Source organism: Rattus norvegicus, chromosome 12 (assembly GCF_036323735.1).
Source record: "Rattus norvegicus strain BN/NHsdMcwi chromosome 12, GRCr8, whole genome shotgun sequence".
Taxonomy (NCBI): domain Eukaryota; kingdom Metazoa; phylum Chordata; class Mammalia; order Rodentia; family Muridae; genus Rattus; species Rattus norvegicus.
Genome location: NC_086030.1, coordinates 24,219,209 through 24,241,563, shown reverse-complemented (window position 1 = coordinate 24,241,563; position 22,355 = coordinate 24,219,209). Strand labels below are relative to the sequence as shown.

At 44.7% G+C, this 22,355-nt stretch overlaps 1 protein-coding gene across 5 annotated transcripts; it reads right to left on the bottom strand.

Moving 5' to 3' along the window:
• Nucleotides 1-1,752: 1,752 nt before the first annotated feature.
• Pilrb1 (paired immunoglobin-like type 2 receptor beta 1) lies at nt 1,753-21,260 on the bottom strand. Of its 5 annotated transcripts, none has more exons than XM_063271757.1 (5): nt 20,030-21,244; nt 19,348-19,734; nt 16,788-16,977; nt 15,008-15,038; nt 1,753-3,210 (listed from the first exon to the last, which is right to left on the bottom strand). In XM_063271757.1, exons 1-4 carry the CDS (start codon nt 20,076-20,078, stop codon nt 15,026-15,028), a joined length of 639 nt encoding a protein of 212 aa, XP_063127827.1. In that variant the 5' UTR covers nt 20,079-21,244; the 3' UTR covers nt 1,753-3,210; nt 15,008-15,025. The 5 variants fall into 5 exon arrangements, with proteins under 5 accessions (XP_063127827.1, XP_063127828.1, XP_038945950.1 ...); XM_063271758.1 differs by lacking the exon at nt 1,753-3,210 and adding an exon at nt 12,078-12,387 and having other exon boundaries at nt 19,348-19,725; nt 20,030-21,260; XM_039090022.2 differs by lacking the exon at nt 1,753-3,210 and adding an exon at nt 12,078-12,387 and having other exon boundaries at nt 20,030-21,238.
• Nucleotides 21,261-22,355: the final 1,095 nt, after the last annotated feature.

Below are 22,355 nucleotides of genomic sequence, written 5' to 3'. Positions count from 1 at the left end.
GGAATGAACTAGAAAATATCATCCTGAGTGAGGTAACCCAATCACAGAAAAACATACATGGTATGCACTCATTGATATGTGGCCATTAGCTGAAAAGCTTGAATAGCCCAAGATGCAATCCCCACATCACAAGAAGCTCAAGAAGAAGGATGACCAAAACGAAGATGTTCCTACTCCTCCTTAAAAGGGGGAACAAAAATATCCATAGGAGGGGATATGGAGGCAAAGTTTAGAGTAGTGTCTGAAGGGACAGCCATTCAGAGCTTATCCCACTTCTGGCTCATATATATACAGCCACCAAAACTAGATAAGATTGATGAAGTTAAAAAGTGCGTGCTGAAAGGGACCAGATATACATCTCTCCTGAGAGACACAACCAGAGCATGTCAAATACAGAGGTGAATGCTAGCAGCAAACCACTGAATTGAGAATGGGATCCCCTTTGAGGGAATTAGAGGAAGGATTGAAAGAGCAGAAGGGGCTTACAACCCCATAAGAACAACAATGCCAACCAACCAGAGCTTCCAGGGACTAAAGCACTACACAAAGTCTATACATGGACTGATCCAGGGCTCCAATTGCATATGTAGCAGAGAATAATCTTGTTGGGGCACCAGTGGAAGGGGAAGCCCTTGTTCCTACCAAGGTTAGACCCCCCCAGTGCAGGGGAATGTCTGGGGGGCAGTAATGGAGGGTGGGTGGGGGAGACACCCTTATGGGAGAGGGGGAGGTGATGGGGGCTTATGGACAGGAAACTGGGAAAGGGAATAACATTTGAATTGTAACTAAAGAAATATAACCAATAAAAAAAAGATACCCCCTCAATGCTGATATTTGAAAATGGTGTGTGTTTTAATCTACTCCTGACCAGGTTCCTGCACTGAAACTTGTGACCATGACATCCCATGGACAGGACTGTGATAATCACTCCAGACGTCCCAAGGCCCCTCCACAAAGGAGGCATCTCTAATGTCTCAGACCAAACCAATAGAAAACATCTGCTTTTAGACCCCCCTCCCCAATATGTTTATAAGATTGTATCCATAAGGAATAAAGAACATAAGTTATTTCACCAAAGTTCCTTTGAGGCTGCTTGTTTTACTAAGCTATAACATCCTAAGGGAAGAGTATTCTCTCCTGAAGCTTTTGTCACTGGAAGCTACTCCAGCCTACTGCAGCGACATCCTATTCTCATGCCCAAGTTCCTCTTAGTACTTTTTCCTACTGTTTCCCTCAGGCTAGAAACACACATTGTGAACAAGTGTAGCCAGGACAGAAGCCAACATCTCCCCACATGTACCATAAATTTCCCTTGTAGCAGATCACAGATGCACTCTCCCTAAGTGTATTCAATCAGCGGTAAGCACCCCTGATGTTGACTATGTTGACTCTGTGTGAAACATTACTGTGGGCTTGTCTATATTTTTTCCCATTTGAACAATGGAAAAGAACCTGGGAAGTCACATGACCATTTGAGCAACTGCATTAAGGGCCCCTTTCTGTGTGCAGTTGCCTGTGGTGTTGAGCTGAGAATGCACCACTTTGGATGACTACACAGATCACCATCATGACATCTTGCTGTGAGAACACATCAGGGATGCTCAGAAGAAACCCCACCCTTGCTTCCATGATCACTGTGCCCATGAGAGCTGCTGAGTTCAACCTCAGAAGTCTTTGATGCAGTCACAACCCCTGCAGACACCTCAGAGCTGCCCCAGGACACCCCACTTTATCCACAAGGAGCTTTGGTGGCCTCTCCATGAACCCAGTTATCTAGAACTAGTCTCATGGTATTGGGGATCATTTTCCCAATGCCTCATCAAAGGCCCATGAATAACACCCATTTGAGCCTGGTGATTGGTAGACTGGAGTTACGTCTGTTCCACACTGGAGCTATGGCTCAATGTGGTTGGTAGATCTTTATCCATGGGTCACTCTGGATGGTTTCCGGTGTTTCAACAGGTTTCCTGGGAGAGGCTGATCTGCTGACTATCAAATGTTAAGACAGAGTAGACATGGGAAAAAAGACCTGTCCTAGGAGATAACCTGGAATTCAGAATATCACCATGGCAAAAAATGAGAAAGTGAGTGTGTATAGCTAAACCTGTGAGGAAAGGAATCCCCACATGGGATTAATCAAGCCATGATCTTTCACTGGATGGGAAGCATGAGGGGATCAAGGCTCTGGGTGAGATGGATGGCCAGGGAATAGGGATTGATTATCAATCCATGATTCTCAATCTGGACCTTGTCCCTCTCCTGTGACTTGTATTCCAGAGACAGGCTGCAACTCGCTTAGAGGTCTCAAATGGGAAAAGAGCATCTACAGAAACTTCCTGAAAATTGCTTGGAGTAAGACTTTTATTTGTTTGCCTGGTTCTTCTTCTGACCTCAATGTATGCAGGCAAGTTGAACTCAGGGCTGGAATGAAATGGACTAAGCTCATCTCTGTTGATGGGTTGACAGGATTTCTTCTAGATTGAGTCCTGTTGAGAAACGATTCTCTGAGTGATTATCAGTTAAACAACTTTCTTTTAGTGGGGTAACAAGGTCTATATGAAACTTCTTGATTGATTATTGGTTATAGGATGACTGTGCTTTATTGGCTTGTGCTGAGGTTCTGAGAAACCTTCAATTGCCTGAGGAGGAATTCCAGGTGCTTGATGGACATGTGTCTATGGAGAGAGGGGAAGGAAGAGCTGTAATTCAGCCATCTTGTTATTACTTTCTCAAGGGTGGCAGAGGTGGGGGTGGTATGGGCTTCTTGGATCTGAACATGCAGACTGGAGCAAGCAGGGCACAGTCCTAACTTCTGCTGGTCTCAGAATGAGATTTTCTGTTTCGAACTTGTCTTGATCTCAGTATTACTCTGAACTGGCTCAAGTTGATTGACTTACAATCCCACATTTATTAAAAAATTTACAAATTCGCAAACAGAGAACACAAGTCAGGCTCTCAGGACCAGAGACAGAAAGGATGACAGGTCTTCTAAAGAGAGGACATCAGAGCTGACATAGATTCTTAGGATGTGTCACACACAATCCTGCATCCATGTGCTCTTATTCCTATACAGGAGGCAGGGAGGATGGTGGTATGCACCTCAGTCACTACTTTGAAGTAACTCACCTACCCGGTGAGAGATCCTGGCACCAGAAAGTCTGTTCTCTGAGGATAAACAGATGATGTCTCACCAGGGGTCTGTGGGTCATCCTGAGAGGGAGAGGACAATTGTCCACAGTCAGTTTTCTCTGTGTACCATTTGAGTCACCAGGAATCACACCCAGGTCACTGTGCTAGGCAGCAGGCTCCATTTTCACTGAGATATCTCACGGATATACACTGTTCATTAATATATCATTTAAAAATACTTCATTTAACATAAATTTATAAAAGGTTATGACCATAATTGATCATCTTGAGAAATCCACAAAGTTTTTCATATCCTGGCACTCATGGGTTTGGGAATTACCAATTAGTCTTGAGTAGCTACACGGTCAGCCACATGACTCTCCCTGTCTCTTGCTCATGCAGGGCTGGGATAACAAATTCCTGCCATATCCCTGATCTATAGTGTGGCTGCTCTGGGCCAAGGTCATGCCCTGTTACCCATGTACACCTCTGTGGCTGAATCATCTCTCGTGCTCCCTTGCATGCCTCTCATAATATACTTCCCCAAAGTGTCCTCTACCTGCCTTTTGGGATGACAGGTGCTCATCTGACAGGTATTTAGGCTTTGTTTTCACCAAGCTTGTTCTTACATTTGCTATGTAATCAAGGATGATCTGGAACTTCTACAAATCCTCCCAACTGGGCCTCCCATCAGTGGTGAGTACAGGTGTGTAACATTCTTCTCCTTTGTAGAATGTGGACAAAGAACCTCATTTTCTGTCCATGACAGGCATGAAAGCACTCTACCAAACGAACATCTTTGGATCAGTGAGGTAAGAATGTCCTTGTGGTCATGAGTACTCACCTCCACATTCATCTACCTTAACTTGACTGTCTGAGGTTTGTGGGTAGAAGGTCATCTGATACCTAACTCACCCAAGAAGGGGGCCAGACCTGCTGCTGGACCCCAGCATTTGTATACAACAGGCTCTGATGGATTCTAAGGACGCAAACTACACCTTGTGCTCAGCTGCACTGCTGCCACCTGCTGGCTCCTTAATCCCAAGTCATGATCTCTTCTTGGGACAGGAAGCCTGTGGTTTTGATATGCACATGGGGATTTTGCATATCGCAGGACCATGGGGAGTATCAGCCTGCAGGGTTGGAATATGTGTGATGCTCAGGCACACGGGTCCCTATCCACACCACACAACCCAGAATGAATAAGTGTTATTTAAAATATCATAACCCACGATAGACATACACATACATGCTTCAAGTCTGACTTTGGGAGGACGAAGGCAGAGGCACATGGATCTTATTGAGTTTGAAGCTTGCCTGATCTATATATCCAGGTTTTAGACAGCAGAATCTGCATAGTGAAAATTTGTATCAAAGAATAAACAAACAAACAAAAAATCCCAACAACATAAACCAAGGAATCCCAGCGAAACCTAAAATAGCCTATGTATCAAACTAAATATCAACCAATCAAAAACGGAAATGCAAAGTTGAGGGTGAACTTGGATGGTGTTGGTAATTACCATACCTGAGGTTGTCCTCTGCACTTCTGTAGATGAGCCCAAACTGACTTGCATACACGTGCACTGGATCTCAGAAAGAAATCATGTAAGGATCCTTTCATAGCTGATCTGCCACCACATATTAACCCAGTATTTATCCTGACTAAACAAGGCCTCCCTACGTCCAGGCTCTGTTATTCTTCAGAATCCAGTTCTTTTCATTGTCTACAGCATTCAGACTCTCCGACTTTATACCCAATTAACTTATCCCATGACAGCAGAGGGAGAAAGCAGACTCAAAACTTCCTGTTTGTGGATGATTCAATTCCAGAACCATCCTTCAGATAATGGCTACTCTAGGCTCTGTGGGCCTAGTAGATACACTCATAGATGAAACCTGTGCCTGCCTTCTCCAGTCTTGTCACTACTTCCTTACACACACTCTCATTGATCTCTCTTCCCTAGTGACAACACATAGATCCAGAGTCAAAGTAACACCCCAACTGGTGCCTGAAGAGAGTGGAGAAGCTAGAGAGGATGGCAGAAGGATGGCAGCTTGTGGTATAGACAGGATGCACTGGCTGCAGCTTAAGCTTTACAATAGCACAGCTGCCTGCTGCCATCTGACCTTGTGTTTCTTCCCTAGGATGACATCATCATCTTGATCTGCCTCACCTGCTCCTCAGTCTCAGATGAGCTCCTGCCTGAACCCCTGCCCAGGGTGTTCCCGGAAAGAAACTCTATTCTGTGCCCTAAAGGCCAGGTGAGTGGGACTCGGGGAGAAGCTCAGACCCCTCCAACATCTGCTGATATCCAAGGACAGAGACATTTATAAATGTGTCATCAAGCTTGTGGTCACAGAAACAGAGAAATTCCCACCCTTTCTCAGACTTACTATATTTAGGTTAAAACAAACTAAAACCAAAACAAATAAATGAACAAAAGCCAGAAAAGTGTTAATCCCCTGGCATGGAGGTACATTTTATAGGATGCAGCAGGAGGAGATTTTCTGACTTTGAGGCTAGCCTTTGTGTGTAAAGCAAGTTCCAGGAGAACAGACCTAAATAAGAGAGAAACCCCCCTCCTCAGAAACAGAACAAAACAAAAACAAACGTGCATGGGGTTGGGGATTTAGCTCAGTGGTAGAGCGCTTGCCATGGAAGTGCAAGGCACTGGATTTGGTCCCCAGCTCCGAAAAAAAAAAGAACCCCCCCCAAAAAAAACGTGCAAAAGCTAAAGTATTGGTACTCACAATTTTTTATGTAAATTTGGAGAGAATATTGGTACCATATTCGAGTTCTCCATCTCTAACCAAAAGGGAGCTGAGGACCTTTATCCATTGTAGGGAGTGCCGCGGTAAAAGAAAGATGGCGCTGACATCCAGTCCCGTCTGGATGTAAACAACTTATTGCACATGTGCAGGCTTGTCCCCTTGCCAGGGCAGTCGTAGGATAATGAGGTGATCAGGCACCCTCCTGTGGTACACAACAGTACTGTGCATGAGCAGGTTTGCACCTGGCGTCAATCTGGCTGGGGTGGTACCATGCTAATGGGGTGGTTCATGGTCCGCCAATCCCTGGAGGACAAGTAACAGGTGTGATAGTGGGGTGATTCGTGCTCTGCCAATCCCTGAAAGACAATTAGCATAGCCCCAGCCTGTTGTGTATATAAGGCGAGCGCTTTTGCTGCTTGAGGTCCCGTATCAGCAATGAGGTGGTCCTACAATAAAGGCTGTTGAGAAGAATCTGTTGGTGTTGCGTCTTCCTTGCCGGCCGAGGTGGGCGCGACAACTGGTGGCCTGTACAGGGGACCGAGGCCATCCTCGTGGATTCAGAACTCTTCAGTTTCAGGACGGAGACGTCGGTAAGTTCCCGGATGGGACAATAAAGCTCCTGGATAAGGGACAATAAAGCTCCTGGATAAGGGACAATAAAGCTCCTGGGTAAGGGACTATAAAGCTCCCAGGTAAAGGGACAATAAAGTTCCCAGGTAAAGGGACAATAAAGTTCTCTAGAGGTAAGTAGAGAGGATGAAAGCCTTGGTTTAGAGGCTAAAAAGTCTGTGGTCTACAGCAATGTTGTTTCCAATTGATCCCTTGTGGGTAGGACTTGTAATTTTGTTTCTTTTCTTTTTTGTGTGGTGGTGTTGTTACTGTTTGAATTGCCACCGTCCCAGGCATGAGTGCATTTGCTGGGAAGAGCACACTAATGATGAGCTACAAGATCGTGTGTAAATAAACACGCCAGCTTGCCCCGCTCGTAAATCGATCGTAAATAAGCTCGTAAAGCATGGGAAACTCACACTCCACCCCGTTCCTGTCAGCTCTTCAGGAGCTTCTTGGTCAGTGTAAGCTTAAAATCGAAAGGAAATTTAATTTTATGGACCCCGCTCTAGTGGCGGTGTGTTGGTGGATAGCCAATGTTATTTTTTGAAACATAGTGTTTTATCTGTGCTTGTGCTCGCATCCCACACAGTAGGGGGGAGTGAAACTAGCTGCGGAGATGCTGTAGCGAACATGGGGACTTCTCAGTCTCACCCAATTTTTCTGGCTCTTCAAGAGCTGTTTGAAAGACAAAGGCCTAGGATGAAAAGAAGCCTTATAGAGAGATTTCTTAGTGAGTGCAATGCCATTGCACCTTGGTTCGCTGTCTCTGGGAATCTCACAGTGGACAGCTGGAATAAGCTGAGGAAGGATTTAGATTTTGCTTGGGAGCAAGGAACCTTAAGGTGGGGGTTCTGCCGGTATGGCGCTTACTGCCTAGCTGCCTAGAAGATCAGAAATGCTGTCAGCAGGCTATAGAAAAGGGACAGGCTGTGTTAGAAATGCTATAGGAGGAACGATCTGAAAAGGCTGAGAGTGAGGCGGAGGACGACTCTAAGGAAAACAAGAACAAGAAAGGAATTTATCCATCCCTCAAAGAACAGGGTCAGAAAAAACATTCCAGTTGCTGCCTTTAGTGGCCAGACCTTCAACACCTACTCACAGAAGGAGAGCGTTCATTAAGAGAAGTTCTTTAAGGGAGCCTACCTTATCTGCTGGCCTTATTCCAAGAGAGGAGTTGATCTCCAACATTAAGTTACCTTTCCCATTGGTCATCATTGACATGGAGAGTGCCTTTGATCCTATCCCCTCAGCAGTCAGTTCCTGCCCCTGTGGTCAAAATGCCCCAGGTTTGGGGACAGGGGAGCCCCTGAAGTAGTTTCAGAAAAAGTCTGCAGCAGACTGTGAGTAACTTTGTTTTGCCAGACAGAACAGGCTTTACTGTAGGATGATAAGAGGAGAAAGTCTTGGCACCGGCTCTTTAGCTTAATGCAACTGGAGGCTGTGGCCAAGGTCAAGATTAATGTTTTCTTTTCCATGGGCCTTCAGCCAACTGAGACAGTTTGATAAAGGGCTGCTACTGAGGTCCTGAAAGTCCCAGGTGAACTGGTTACAATTCTTTTGTCAGCCACTTGACATCTAACACCCAGGTCTACTGCCAGGCTCCAAAGTTGGGTCTCCGAGGGGCTGGAAAATGCCCCACCAATCTGGCTAAGGTTATATTTTGCTTTCCGCTAAAGATTGTGGCAACTTAAAGACGGCCTATGCAAAAGTGGTTAAGGTGCTTGAAAACAATCAATTGCTCATAGCACCTGAAAAGGTTCAAATGGGCCAAGTGGGGGAGTATATAGGAACTAAAATCACTCCTCATAGTATTTCCCCTCAGAAAAAGGAATTATGAAAAGATCATTTAAAAACATTAAATGACTTTCAGAAACTACTAGGAAACATAAATTGGATTCGGCCCTATATTAAAATGCCCAATGTAGATTTGTAACCACTCTATGAGATCCTGAAAGGGTATCCTCAGCTTACTTCACCCCGTGCTTTAACCAAGGAAGCATGATTATCCTTGAGGAAAGTAGAAGAAAGATTGGAAAAGGCAATGCTAAGAAGGTACAAGGAAAAGGAGGATCTCATTTTGTGTATACTGAGAACCTTTCGTCAGCCTACAGGAGTGCTGTGGCAACAAGGTCCACTTCTTTGGATTTATCCCCATATTTCTCCTAATAAGACCCTTGAATTTTATCCTTCTGCTGTCGCACAGCTTGCTATGTTAGGCATTAAATCTTGCATTCGGCATTTTGGTATTTTACCCAAGAAAATTATTATACCATATACTACAGCTCAGATAGAAACATTGTGTGCCTTGATAGATGATTGGGCCATATTACGCTGTAGTTTTGAAGGACAGTTTGAGAATCATTATCCTAAGGATCCTTTGCTACAATTTTTTATTGAACATCCAGTGATCTTTCCTAAGGTCACTGCCTCAGAGCCTTTATCGGGAGCGTTAGATATTTATACAGATGGCTCCAAAACAGGTGTAGGTGCCTATATGGTTGATTCTCAAGCACCAGTCTTAATTCAATACAGTTCATGCACCCCCCAAATTACAGAATGTAAAATTGTATTGGAAGTTTTTAAAAGATTTCATGATTCTTTTAATTTAATTTCTGACTCTGCTTATGTAGTTAATGCTGTGCGCTCACTTGAAATTGCAGGGCCAATTTGATTGACTAGTACTGTATGTCAGATTCTTCTAGAATTACAAAAATTGATTTGGGCCAAAAAAATGAATTTTTCATACAACATATTCGAGCCCATACTAATTTGCCTGGTCCCATGACCAGTAATAACACCCTGGTGGATGCTAGTACTCGTAGAGAGTTTATTTTTCATGCTGCTCCCATTGATCTCGCTAGAGAATTTCATCAAAAGTTTCATGTTCCAGCTTTTACTCTTCAACAAAAATTTAACATCTCTAGAGCTACAGCCCATGATGTGGTGTTACGTTGCCTGAATTGTGTTCAATTTCACCACCCTCCTCAGGTGGGGATTAACCCTCATGGTCTGATCCTGCTAAAACTTTGGCAGATGGATGTCACACACATATCTCAATTTGGAAATTTAAAATATGTTCATGTTTCTGTTGATATCTGTTCCGGTATTATGCATGCCACTCTGATGACTGGTGAAAAGGCTCCTAATGCCATTAGTCATTGCTTAGGGGAAAGCCTGATAGTCTCAAGACAGACAATGGGCCTGCCTACACAGCAAAGTCCTTTCAGGCATTTTGCCAGACAATGCAGGTCGGTCATACTACAGGATTACCATACAATCCCCAGGGCCAAGGAATTGTGGAAAGAGGCATCATACCTTAAAAGAGCTTATACAAAAACAAAAAGAGGGAATTGGCAGCAGCCGAACACCAAAAGAACAAATTTCTTTAGCTCTTTTTACTCTAAATTTCTTAACTTTGGATACGCATGGCCACTCTGCCGTCGATCGCCATGCTGCACTACACCTATGACTAATGCAGAAGTAAAGTGTAAGGATGTCTTAACTGAAGAATGGCATGGCCCAGATCCCATGACTTCGAGATCTAGGGGAGCTGTTTGTGTTTTTCTGCAGAATCAAGAAAATCCAATTTGAGTACCTGAGCGTTTGACTCGAAAATTGCTTTCTGGTCTTCCTGAAGATGAGACTACGAGCCCTATTACTACTGGGAATGGTAATACAAGCTGAGTCACTTATCTTGTGGGCTATTGCCAGATCCTGGCCAGTACCCAAGCCAGTTCATAGCAATTCTATTGTTTTGCCAACCTTTTTCTCCACCTCCTGTCTGCGTGATGTTCCCTGTATAGTGCCAAATGGAGAAATGCCCCAATGGTATGCTGCCACTAACTTTTCTCTGTTGCATACCTTATGCTTTACTGTTAAGAACTCTTCCCTGCCCTGTGTTTGGCTGCGTAGAGCCACATTAGCTAATTGGTTGGATCCTATGAGTGACAATGCAATGAACATCAGGATCATCCTGGATGCTTTGAGTCAAATTTCCCAGGGGGTCTCTTCACACAGCGGAAACACGTCAGTCAATTGTTCTGCTGATTTGAACATTACAACACTGATTATGATGCATAGTTGTAGCGTTGCATCATGCCCGGGGCAAGGTAACTATACACAGGATAACTCTACCCATTGTAGAGTCTTACCCGCTTGCCCCCCGTATCAAGAGTTCCCACCTGATTTTACCCCATGTCAGAGTCCATTTCATAGAGCAAAACAAATCTTGCCAGGATTTGAGTTTTCCCCACCTCTTGGCAAAACACAGTTTCACTGGAAACAGAATAAGTCTGGCATGGAAAATCTCTGGCCTTGGTTTCAATGGGTTCTGTCCAATGAGCAAGGGGCATATACATCCCTGACCCCCTTTGCTAGGTTAATGGATGAGAACTTCACACTGTATAATGTTTCAGCTACCAGAAAAAATGATACCAGGTTGATCAATATTCAATATAATAACCTCTTGGCAAATGATACTACCACTAGTACTTCAGTATGTGTTAGATCACCTTTTTTCTTTCTGATAAGCACTAATGTAAGCAATGATGTTTTAAATTGTAATAGCTCTGATGTAGTCTGCTATTTAGCTGAATGCTGGGATGGCACCAACGACACCACAGTGATGGTTAAGATTCCCTCCTTTGTGCCAATCCCAGTGGAGGCAAACCCAGAGAGCTTTCCTATTCTTAATTTGCTAAGAGCCAGAAGGGATTTTGGAATTACGGCAGCTATAATTTCAGCTATTGTGTTTGCTGCCGCAGCTACTACAGCCGCAATAACCATGACTAATCAAGTACAGACGGCTGAGACTGTCAATCAGATTGTAGAAAGAACTGCAGTGGCACTAAAGATACCAGAAGAATTTAATACTCATTTGGCATCTGGCCTTCTATTAGCTAATCAAAGGATAGATTTAATTCAAGAACAAATTGAAGCACTCTATCATATGACACAGCTATCCTGTGTTTCCTCCCTTAGAGGTTTATGCATTACTCCTTTGCAAGCTAACTTTTCTCAGCATTCTCAACAGAGCAAAGAAATCTCGAATTATCTGAAAGGAAACTGGTCCATGAAAGCAGAGCGACTATCGAGACAATTGGTGATGCAGATTGCTGTCCTTAACAGCACTAGGTTGGACCCCATCACAGTTGAAGATTTTACCTCATGGATCACCAACGCTTTCTCCTTTTTTAAGGAGTGGTCTGGCATGTTATTGTCCTCCTGGGATGTGGAGTATGTCTCTGGCTTATTGGCCGTTTAAAAAGATAACATGCCAGACACAAAGCAGTTGTTTACCAGGCTATGATCACCATTGAAAATGTTGCTTCTCCCAACATATGGCTGGCCTCTTTGAAAGATTAAGAGTTTGCCCTAGATCATTTTAGTCACTGTCATGTGGAGTCATTGTATCCAGAGACGGGCAACTTTCCTCGAGCTTGGACCAACCTAAGACACGGGGCCCGGTGGCAATAGGGTTACCCTATGACGGATAATTCTGAGTCATCATCAGGAACGACCTAAGACAGGAGCAATGACAAGATTGACGTGACACCCAGATCTAGTCCAGTCATTTTATTAAACTAAAGGGGGGAGATGTAGGGAGCTGCGCGGTAAAACAAAGATGGCACTGACATCCAGTCCCGTCTGGATGTAAACAACTTATCGCGTATACGCAGGCTTGTCCCCTTGCCAGGGCAGTCTTAGGATAATGAGGTGATCTGGCACCCTCCTGTGGTACACAACAGTACTGCGCATGTGCGGGTTTGCACCTGGTGTCAATCTGGCTGGGGCGGTACCATGCTAATGGGGTGGTTCATGCTCCGACAAGTAGCAGAGGTGATAGTGGGGTGATTCGTGCTCTGCCAATCCCTGAAAGAAAATTAGAATAGCCCCAGTCTGTTGTATATATAAGGCGAGCGCCTTTGCTGCTTGAGGTCCCCGTATCAGCAATGAGGTGGTCCTGCAATAAAGGCTGTTGAGAAGAATCCGATGGTGTTGCATCTTCCTTGCCGGCTGAGGTGGGCGCGACAATCCATGACCCTCTTTATTGTTTTCAGTTTTGTTAAGCTTTGCTGTTGATTTGAAGACAGTCTCATGCAACCCAGGCTGGCCTAAACTCAAGAGGTACCAAGAGTAGCCTCCAATTCAGTGGTTCTCAAGCTTTGTAATGCTGTGATATTTCCTCATGTTGGGGTGACTCCAACCATAAAATTATTTTATTGGTAATTTATGTCTGTGATTTTGCTACAGTTATGATCATAATATAAACATCTGATATTCAGGATATCTGAAATGTGACTCCTGTGAAAATGTCCTTCAAACTTCAAAGATGTAATGACCCACAGGTTAAGAACCAGTATTCCAATTGACAATCTTCCCATCACTACCTGTCAATAGTAGGGATGACAGGCATGTTTTGATCCCCAATTTCTTTTAGTACTTTTTTTTTACCGATCAGCTCAGTCTAGGGAACACACATACCAAACACTTGTCACCAGGGCAGAAACCAATGTCTACTTCCTAGTTGCCCCATAATGTTCCCTTTGGTACATCAGAGATACAGTCTGCCTAAATGTATTCAACTGGAGCTTAAGCACCTATGTTGTTGAGAACGTTGTTTCTTTATGTCTTTGCTCTGGGTTTGTCTCTTGTTTTTCCATCTTGAGCAATGAAAAAGGACCTGAGAAGTCACATTTGAGCAAGTGGATTAAGGCCTCTTCTCTGAGTACAGATGCCTGCGACATGGACCTGACAAATGGACTCCTTGAAACGGCTGGGCAGACTTCCATCATGGCATCCTGCTGTGACAACCCTTCAGGAATGCTCAGAGAAAATATCATCCCTGCTTTTAAGGTCCCTGTACTCATGAGAGCTGCTGTGTTCAGTCTTAGGGTGTTAGGATGCAGTCACAACAACAGTAGATACCTCATAGCTGCTCCAGGGCGCTTCACTTTAGCCACATGAGTATTGGTGACCTCTTCATGACCCCAAGTAGCTCTAGCTTGCCTCATGGGATTGGAAACAGTTTCCCCAATTACTCAGAAAAGGCCCATGTATGGTACTCATTGAGCCTTGTGATTGGTGAACTGGAGCTGTATTTGTGCCATTTCAATTATGGCTCAGTGTCATTGGTAGATCTGTATAGAGTATGTCAATGAACTTCTTCTGTCATGAGAAGCCTGGTTTCATTCCTCCTGGGTCACTCTGGATGGTTTTCTGTGTCCCCACAGGGTTTTATTAGAAGTTGATGTGATGACTATCAAATGTTAGGACAGATTGGACTTGCGACAAATGTCCTATTCTAGGAGAGAACCCAGAGTCCAGAATGTCGACATGGTAGGAAATGAGAATGTGAGTGCATGCAGTTGGGCTTGTGAGGAAAGGAAGCCTTGGTCTGACACTTGATGTGAAGCATGTGGGGTGGGGGTTGGGCTCTGGATGAGATGTCAGCCTCCTGAGAGTAAGGAAGAGGTGAACCTTGATTATCAGGCTGTTGGTTTCAATGCAGACTATTGTCCTTATATCTATCCCAGTGACCCACATGCTAGACACAGTGTGCCACTCTCTAAGTTGTGTTATGAGCGGGCTCAGGAGAGACATGGAGATGGATTGCGGGAAGTGAGGTATTTATTGAAAGTGTCAATAAGTCCATGGGCAGAGAATGAAGAGCACAGTCAGGCTCTCTGGCCCAGAGACATATGAGATGAAGTTGGTTTCAAGCAGAGGGTTTCAGAGACCATGTGGCAGAAGTGGGGGTTATCCAAGTATGGTGATCTTTCACAGCAGAATTCTGAAGAATTCTGAGAATTCTGATTCCCAGAGAGAATCACATGGGAGGTTGTGGGATGCAGGGTATGTGGTCACCAATAACTATTTTGATATAAACTAATCTCCCTGTTGAGAGATCCTAACACTGGGAGGTCTCTTAGTTGAGGAAGAAGGGATGATGTCTCATCCGGAGCCTGTGAATGACCATGAGAGGAAGATGACAGTTGTCCTGAGTCAGTTTTCTCTTTAATCCATTTGGGTCCCCAGAAATCATTCCCAGGTCATTGAGCTAGGGAGCAGGCTCCATTTCCCATTGAGTTCTCTAACTGGAATTCACTGTTTTTGTTCATTAATATGTAATTTAAAATATTTCACATGAAACTATTTTAGAAAATGTTATGACCATGACTTATCACCTTGAGAAATCTCCCTAGTTTTTAAAGTCATGATCTTTCATAGGCCTGAAACTCACCAATTGTTCTAGACTATGTGTTCGACCATCCTGTGACTCTCCCTGTCTCTTGCTTGTGCAGGGCAGGACTTGCAAATTCTAGCCTCATCCCTGGCTTATAATGTGTGAGCTCTGGATACATCAAACTCAGGCCTTCCTCCCCATGTCCCCTGTGTTTCTGACCGAATCATCTCTCTGGCTCCCTTCCATTTTTCTCATAATAAACTTCCCAACAGCCCCTCATCCTCCCTTGAGATGACAGTCACTCACCTGGCTGGGGTTTAGGCGTTACTCTGCTGGCCTGTAGGAGAAGAACCTGTGTCAGTGTGTCAACCATGCTGGTTCTCTGTCCTGCATTTCAGCTATTCTCTGAGTTCAGGTAACATTAGGGGACCTGGGCACCAAACAGCTCTGCAGCAGCCAGGCAGAGACAGGTCTGAGAATCACCAGGACCTGAGTCCAGTAGTCAGCAGACCTTTACAACACTGCAAATCAGAGCAATGAACTAGTGTACCAACCCACTTCTATTTCTTCCTCTTTTCTTTTCTTCCCTCTTCTCTGACCTCTTGACACATCTCTGCTTTCTTCTCTCTGTTCACACCATATTTCACTTTTGCCTTTCTGGAATCTGGCTCTCTAGTTCTTCCTTTGAGTGTAGGCTCCTGCACCCTGCAGACTCAGTCTCATGGTTTGAATCCTGGTGAGCCTTCTGTTGCCTCCCTGGCTGCTGCTTTTCCACCTCTCACTTCTTCTACTTATGGTAATCGAAGGCAGAGCCTGTCTGAAACTGTCGGATGCACACTTAAATGTTCATTTGTAAACATCCATTACACTCCAAAATCTATGCATCTCCATCCTTATCCTGTAGTCCCACAACTTTAAATCTGCTCTGACCTCAGTCCACACGTAGGTATTGTGCTGTGTGTGCAAGGTCTTTGGAGCCCAGTCGCCTACAGTTTGCTATGTAACTGTAGATATCCTTTGACCCATGATTCTCCTGTCTGCATTTTCCGAGGGCTGAGATTATTGTGTCCCCCTCTGTGCCTCCATTTTTATTTCTTAAACTACACCAATTTTTGAAAACAAATCTTTTATTTTTACAAAAATGCTATTGGATTTTGAAAAAGAACTTCATTGTATTTTCAGGTGAAAGTGTGTGTGTGTGTGTGTGTGTGTGTGTTTGCAGGGACTTAGTGTATAAAATTTTCCATTGTGCAAATATTCTTACATTTATAAGACTTCTCTAATGTTTCTTTTTAAATTCACTTTGAACAGCGCATAACCACATGTGAATATTTGCAAATGTGAAGACTCATGTGCTGCTGGCGGACCACCTTGGGCATTGTCCTTTAGGAGCTGTCCTCTCTAGATTGTGAGTCAGGTCAGTCATTGTTCTCACACAATAGGTAAGGTTGGCAGCCCAGGGAGCCACAGCGATCCTATTGTCTCCACCTGTCTGGCAACTCTTTTTGTGGCTCCTGGTATGATACTCATGTCCCTGTTTGTGGAGCAATCACTTCAATTGAGACACTTCAATGGATGTTCCATACTTTTTCAGGGGGTTTAGTTTTCTAGTGCTCAACTCTTTTACTTGTTGTAGTGTTAGGTTCTCCATACACATTTCTTCTGTTTGTGGCTTTATTACACACCAGACTCTTTAATTTCCATTTTAGTCACACACGTCCAACTAAAGAGGTGTCTCTTTTTTATAGCTATCACTTCCTGTAACATGTTGTCTGCTTGTGCTGGTCTACTCTCAGGTATTCTTCATCAGCTATAGCTCTTTCCAGTTAAGCAGTCAGCTCCTGTGTCTCCTGCATGCCTCTTTGAATTCCTTTGGAGCAGGCTCTGTGTTCATCTGCATTTGCTACTCTAATTTCCAGGTGGTCTGGAAGGACATCAGGATCCAGGGATGCAGTCCTTGGGAAATTCAGGAACATTCTCCCTCCTTCTGTTCTCTTTACTGTTCCCTGCCCTTCTCCATCTCCCACAGCTGAGAACACCACTCTCATTGGGGAAGCTCAGTTGAGGCCTGTCCTGGACCACTTACCTTTGCTTCCACCACAGAGAGATCATCCATCCGTAGAGGGGGATGATGACTACAACTTTGGCCACGACCATCCCAATGATGCCCCCCAGGTTCAGCAGTGAAGGATTCCTTTGGCCCCTTATGTTCTCCAGGCCAGCTGTGGGGTCTGCAGAGGTGATGATGGAGGGGGTCCTCATGGTCGTACTGAGATCTGTGGAGAGATGAGAAGTGAGCAGATCATGATAGTACTGAGAGCTGTGGAGAGATGAGAAGTGAGCAGATTACCCCTGGATGAGGGAGGGATGGGTGAGTGTCACATCTTGTCTTCTGTTGCATGTGGGATGGGGAAGAGCTAGAATTTCTCACAGGGACGGAAACACACGCTTAAGGCTGAGACACAAGGAGAATAAGCACAAATACACAGTCCACAACTATCCTGGCTGTGTCCACATATTTCCATTGGGACACAGATAAATAAGTTAGAGAAATATAATGATTTTTTTACACTTATATATGTGTAACATACAGATACAATTATTTCATAGAGTGCTTGTTTCTTGGGCCACAGAGCCTGTGTTTGGTCCCTAAAATACATTTCAAGCACCCGGTAAGTGTGCCTGACCCTTGATCCTAGGTCAAGGGACAGTGGCATGCAGTGCTCTGAGAGTGGACAATTAGCCTGATCTGTGTGTCTAGATCCACATCAAACACAGCCAAATGAGGTGTAAACCTAGTACTGAGGAGGTGGAGACAGAATTGTCTCTGTGGCTCATTCAGTGCCAACCTAGCCTCCATGGGAAACTTAAAGCCAGTGAGAGGGTCTATCCCCCAAAATAAGGTGGCTGATACCTCAGGATCTCCTCTACCTTCTACATACATAAACACATAAACATATAAACATAAACAGAAACACACACACACACAGACCATGACTTTCAAGCACAGATACATACAGACTTACACACACACACACACACACACACACACACACACACACACACACACACACAGATACAGACACAGAGACACAGAGAGATGGAAACTTACACACACACACACACAAACATACACACACACACACACACACACACACACACACACACACACAGAAATCTGCCTTTACAGACCCACCAGTTCATACACACTGAATATACCAAAATGTTTATTCAAAAAAATAAGATTTTAGCCATATGTGTGCAGCTCAGTCCACGGAAGATTACATTCCTTTGCTTCACACAGATAACTAAGAATAATTTCCCAAACATTTACTTATTTTTGAATTCTAGACCTGTGGTTCTCTACCTGTGCATCGTTATTCCAACATGGATTGCATATCAGGTAATAGACATGTCAGGTCTATTGTGATTCATAACAGTAGGATAATTAAAGTTATGAAGTAGCAATGATATACTTTTATGCATGTTGGTCCCCATATCCTACAGCACTGTATAAAAGATTTGTGGCTGTAGGAAATTAGAGAATGACTGAGCTGGACACATATATTAAATGGCTCCTTTGTCTTTGATTGCAGACAGCTGCTGACTCTACTACAGGTCAACATGTTAGCTGTAGCCTGCACAGGTAACTGTGCTGTGGGCGTCCTCTTATAGGTTGTCATAAGTACAGTCAAGAGTCACTTCTGGATGTGGTGGCATATGCTCTACTGTCAACACTCAGGAGGCAGAGGCAAGGCAGATTGTTGTGAATTTAAGGTCAGATGGATCTATATAGTGAGTACTAGGACAGCCAGGACTACATGCTGAGACACCAACACAAAATAAATAGAAAAAGACAGAAAGAAAGCTGAAGAACGAAAATAGGAAATAAAGAAGTATTCACATAAAAAGTGGGGTTTTGGGGAGCAACAGATAAAGGTTGTAAGCAGCAATGCAGCAACACACAGTTCCCAGGTTCTGCTGGTGCATATGCAGGGACACACAGTCACTACACTGAGCTCAGGGATCCCAGTACAGGGGACTGCATTTCCTTCTGCATCAGAGGGGCTGGAGGGATTAGAAGATAGAATGGTCACATAATGGAATTGGAGATATTTTCTTATTCATTTTCTAATGACTGAAGAGACTGGAGAGAGAAGAAAGATGTGTCCTGGGGAATTATGAGGTGAAATGAGGGACTGTGGTGACATGTGGCAGTTAAAGTTAGACCAGAGGACACCAGCACATCCATGGTCCCTACTATAAGTTCTGAACTGAAGTTGGAGCTGTATGTAGATGCTGCATACAGTGACCAATTGGAGCCCTGCCACAGGACAAGAGAGTCAGCTACACCCTGGAGAAGCTCATCCACCTTGCAGTCATGGGTCAAAATGTGCAGGACTGTAGTTAGATTTGGGACAGTAAGGGTGTTAGCAATGGGGTGCTGAAGCTTAGAGTCAGGTCTGGTTCTCTCTCAGCAGAGGCTGACAGGTATAGGAGGCTGCAAAGACTTGTCACAACTACAAAGAAATTTTTTTGCAGATATTTGAACAGATCCAAGGGAACATAATATGAAGGGAAGATCGGAGTTGTGAAGCCTAAGGTGACAGTAGGGAACAAGGAAGCCATGTGCCATGGTTGCTCACCATGTGTAACAATGAGTTTTGTCCCAGGAATAGACTGCCAACACTTCATGCCTTCTGTTGTTTGCAGGCAAACTTGGCTGAAGTATGTGGCCTGGTCATTCTCCTTCAAGTTCAGGATTCTGAGGACTCCGAATGTCTGACCCTGTGTCCAGTTTAGGATGAGCCGGTCCTTGAAGTGCTCATGAATGAAAGATAGAGTGGACTGGTAGATGAATTCCCCATGGACTTCTTTCCATCTCCAGGCTATGCTCATCTGTGGATCCTTGGCCAACTTCCAGGGGAAGTAGAAGGAGAAGGGGATCTCAATGGAGCCACCCTGGACTCCAGAGAGGACTGCTGGTTGGTTCACCCCAAAGTAATTTTTTCTTGTGTATCCTCCTGAGTTCCCTGGGAAGGACAGGGAGAATATGAAGCCACTGCAGGGATTTAAAGGACAACCCTGAGCATCCTGTGCCTTCATCTGAAGGGAGGTGTGGGACACAGGGCAGGACTGTCCCTATGGCTGGGGGGACAGCAAAAAGAGGGAAGGGTTGGGTTGGGCTTACTCTGAGTGTTGAACTCTTAGGTCAGAGAGACCTGGCTGGCTCCTCTACCAGACACTGGACACAAGACACCCACTTTTCCCAGCCACTCTGTTCCCTCCTCTGGTTCAGTCCCTGTTAGAGAGTTCCCCACCACTCACCAGTGTGCAGACATGTTGCCGACAGCAAAAGAAGGAGAATCTGAGCCATGGCCAGATTATGTCCAGGAAGGAAGAGCAGCAGGGCTATCAGGAAGGCATCAATGCCCTGTCTAGGCGCACTGGGGTGCTCAGGAGTCCAGAGAGAATCAGAGTAAAGTGACACCCATGCTCAGACCTTCTCAAGTGGAGGACTGAGTTGGGCAGGACCTCTCCATCTCCACCTCCTTGTGGACAGCAACTTCCTTTATTGATATGGCTTCTTTTTTTCCCATGTTGCAGAAGATCCGCTCTTATGGTTACTGACAACATGACAGGGCTCTTGGGCCCCTAGTTTTGACTGGGAGACACACCCTAGTCCTTGGCAGGGCTGGTTCTCCCCTCTTCCACCTTGACCGTATGCCTTATCTTCTCTATTCTACTTCGTAAGTGGCTTGTTATCACTCTGCCTCTTTCCTCTGTATTTCCTCTATTCCTTTCCTCTCCCTCCTCAATCTCTTTTGTCTCCCACCATGCTGGTTACTGTGTCTCTCTAATAATCTCACATAATGAAGTTGTCTGTCTCTAAACACTTCATACAGAATGAGGAAGGTGGTTATGAGGAAACACATTCAGTCCCAAGCCTTGGCCTAGTGACCCTTTACCCTATTCCTACTTCCCCCTTCCTGTACTTCATATACGCTTTAGTATTTTTGTGTCTTTTAGGTGCCCCTCACAGTGCCCAGGCAGAATCAAGGCCTGGAGGACTCTCTTTTGACTTGGTCTACTCCCTGTGGCACAGTTTCTAACTTCCCTCCACAAGCAGACAGTCACTCTAAATCTAGTTTTTAATTGAGCCTTTCTACCAGAATCGCACCCCTTTCCCTCCCCACCAACATAACACTCACTCAGAATAAGATAGCAAGGATCAGAGAAGACCTGGCACAAGTCACATGACAGTCACATGGCTGATTGACTGGACATTAGTCACATTGAGTTCTTATAGTCTTCCTTTCCACACAGAGACTTCCGTAAGCTGGCTCAGTGCAGCTTCTGAGAAGGCTCCTTCCACAAAGTTCCTGAGTGACTCCCTCTAATTATTTTTAGTTTCTTTGGAAAGTCATTCCAGAATTTTCTTTGGAATAAGTGGGCAGCGATGGCTCAGTCAGCTATGTGTCACTCAAGACATAAGACCTGGGACATGTCTGACAGTGAACACAGCTGGCCTGTTACTTGGGTGACGACATGAGACATGCAAGCAGAGGCTGTGGTGGCTTCAGTGCTGGTCCTAAGGAGGTTCATCCTACCCTTCCCCAGGACATGGTGACATCAGCTCCCCAAAGGGCAGAAAGAGATGATTGCAACAGAGGAAGTGACATCATTCTTCCTGAATGGAATGTGCAGAATCATCTTCCCATTTCTTTACTTTCCTGGCATTGGCTGCCTTGTCCACACTTCTCTGAAGCTGTCTATGCAGGCTGCCCTCTCATGTCTGCTTCTCTGTCCTACTTGCATTCCTCTGGTTCTAAGGTACATTGTCCTGAGCCATTGGGATGAGTTGGCCATACATGGAAGGTCTAGGACTATGGTCCTTGTCAGAAAGAGTTTGTGTGTGTGTGTGTGTGTGTGTGTGTGTGTGTGTGTGTGTGAGAGAGAGAGAGAGAGAGAGAGAGAGAGAGAGAGAGAGAGAGAGAGAGAGAGAGAGTTTTATCTCAAGTAGCCCAAGGTGTCCTTGAACTTTTTATGTATCTAAAGATGACAATGAAAGTCTACAGGTCCTCCTGCCTGGACTTCACATGAGCAGGGATTACGGGTGAGCACCATCATGCCCCTTTATCTCCTGTTGGACATAAATTGTTTGCTTCTGTGCATGCTAGGCCAGCTCTACCACATGAACCACATTCTTAGCTGCAGTGAGGTCTGTGACGATGGCCTCCTTGTCCTGAGTCCTTACCTCTAGATTTCATCTGCCTTTCCTTTACTCTCTGGGGCCTCTGGGCAAACATGATTGCTAACTCATGCAAGAAGGGGGTGGACATGACAAGGTTCTCATATGCCATGTGTTAAGCCTCAGTATTTTTACACAACAGACCCTGGTGAGTTCTACAGGATCCCAGCTGTCTCTTGTGCCCTGCTCTACTGATGCCACCTGCTGGCTCCTTAATCCTGAGTCATGGGTCTGTCCTAGTTTCATGTTTTGGACTCAACTGAATTTCTATGTGAACCCTGCTATGGGAAGAGACAAATGAATCTCTCTGTGTTTGAAGCCAGTCTGGTCTATATATCCACTTTCAGGTCAGTAAGCACTACATAGTAAAAATTTGTCTCAAAAAACCCAAACCCAACCAAC

Excerpts from the sequence above, each read along its gene's own strand:
- Pilrb1 (XM_063271757.1), bottom strand. The coding sequence starts at position 20,078 with ATGGCTCAGATTCTCCTTCTTTTGCTGTCGGCAACATGTCTGCACACT. Across the intron at positions 19,735-20,029 it reads GGCAACATGTCTGCACACTG|GGAACTCAGGAGGATACACA; the intron begins GTGAGTGGTGGG and ends TGTCCTTCCCAG. Across the intron at positions 16,978-19,347 it reads AAAACTCATTGTTACACATG|ATCTCAGTACGACCATGAGG; the intron begins GTGAGCAACCAT and ends ATCTCTCCACAG.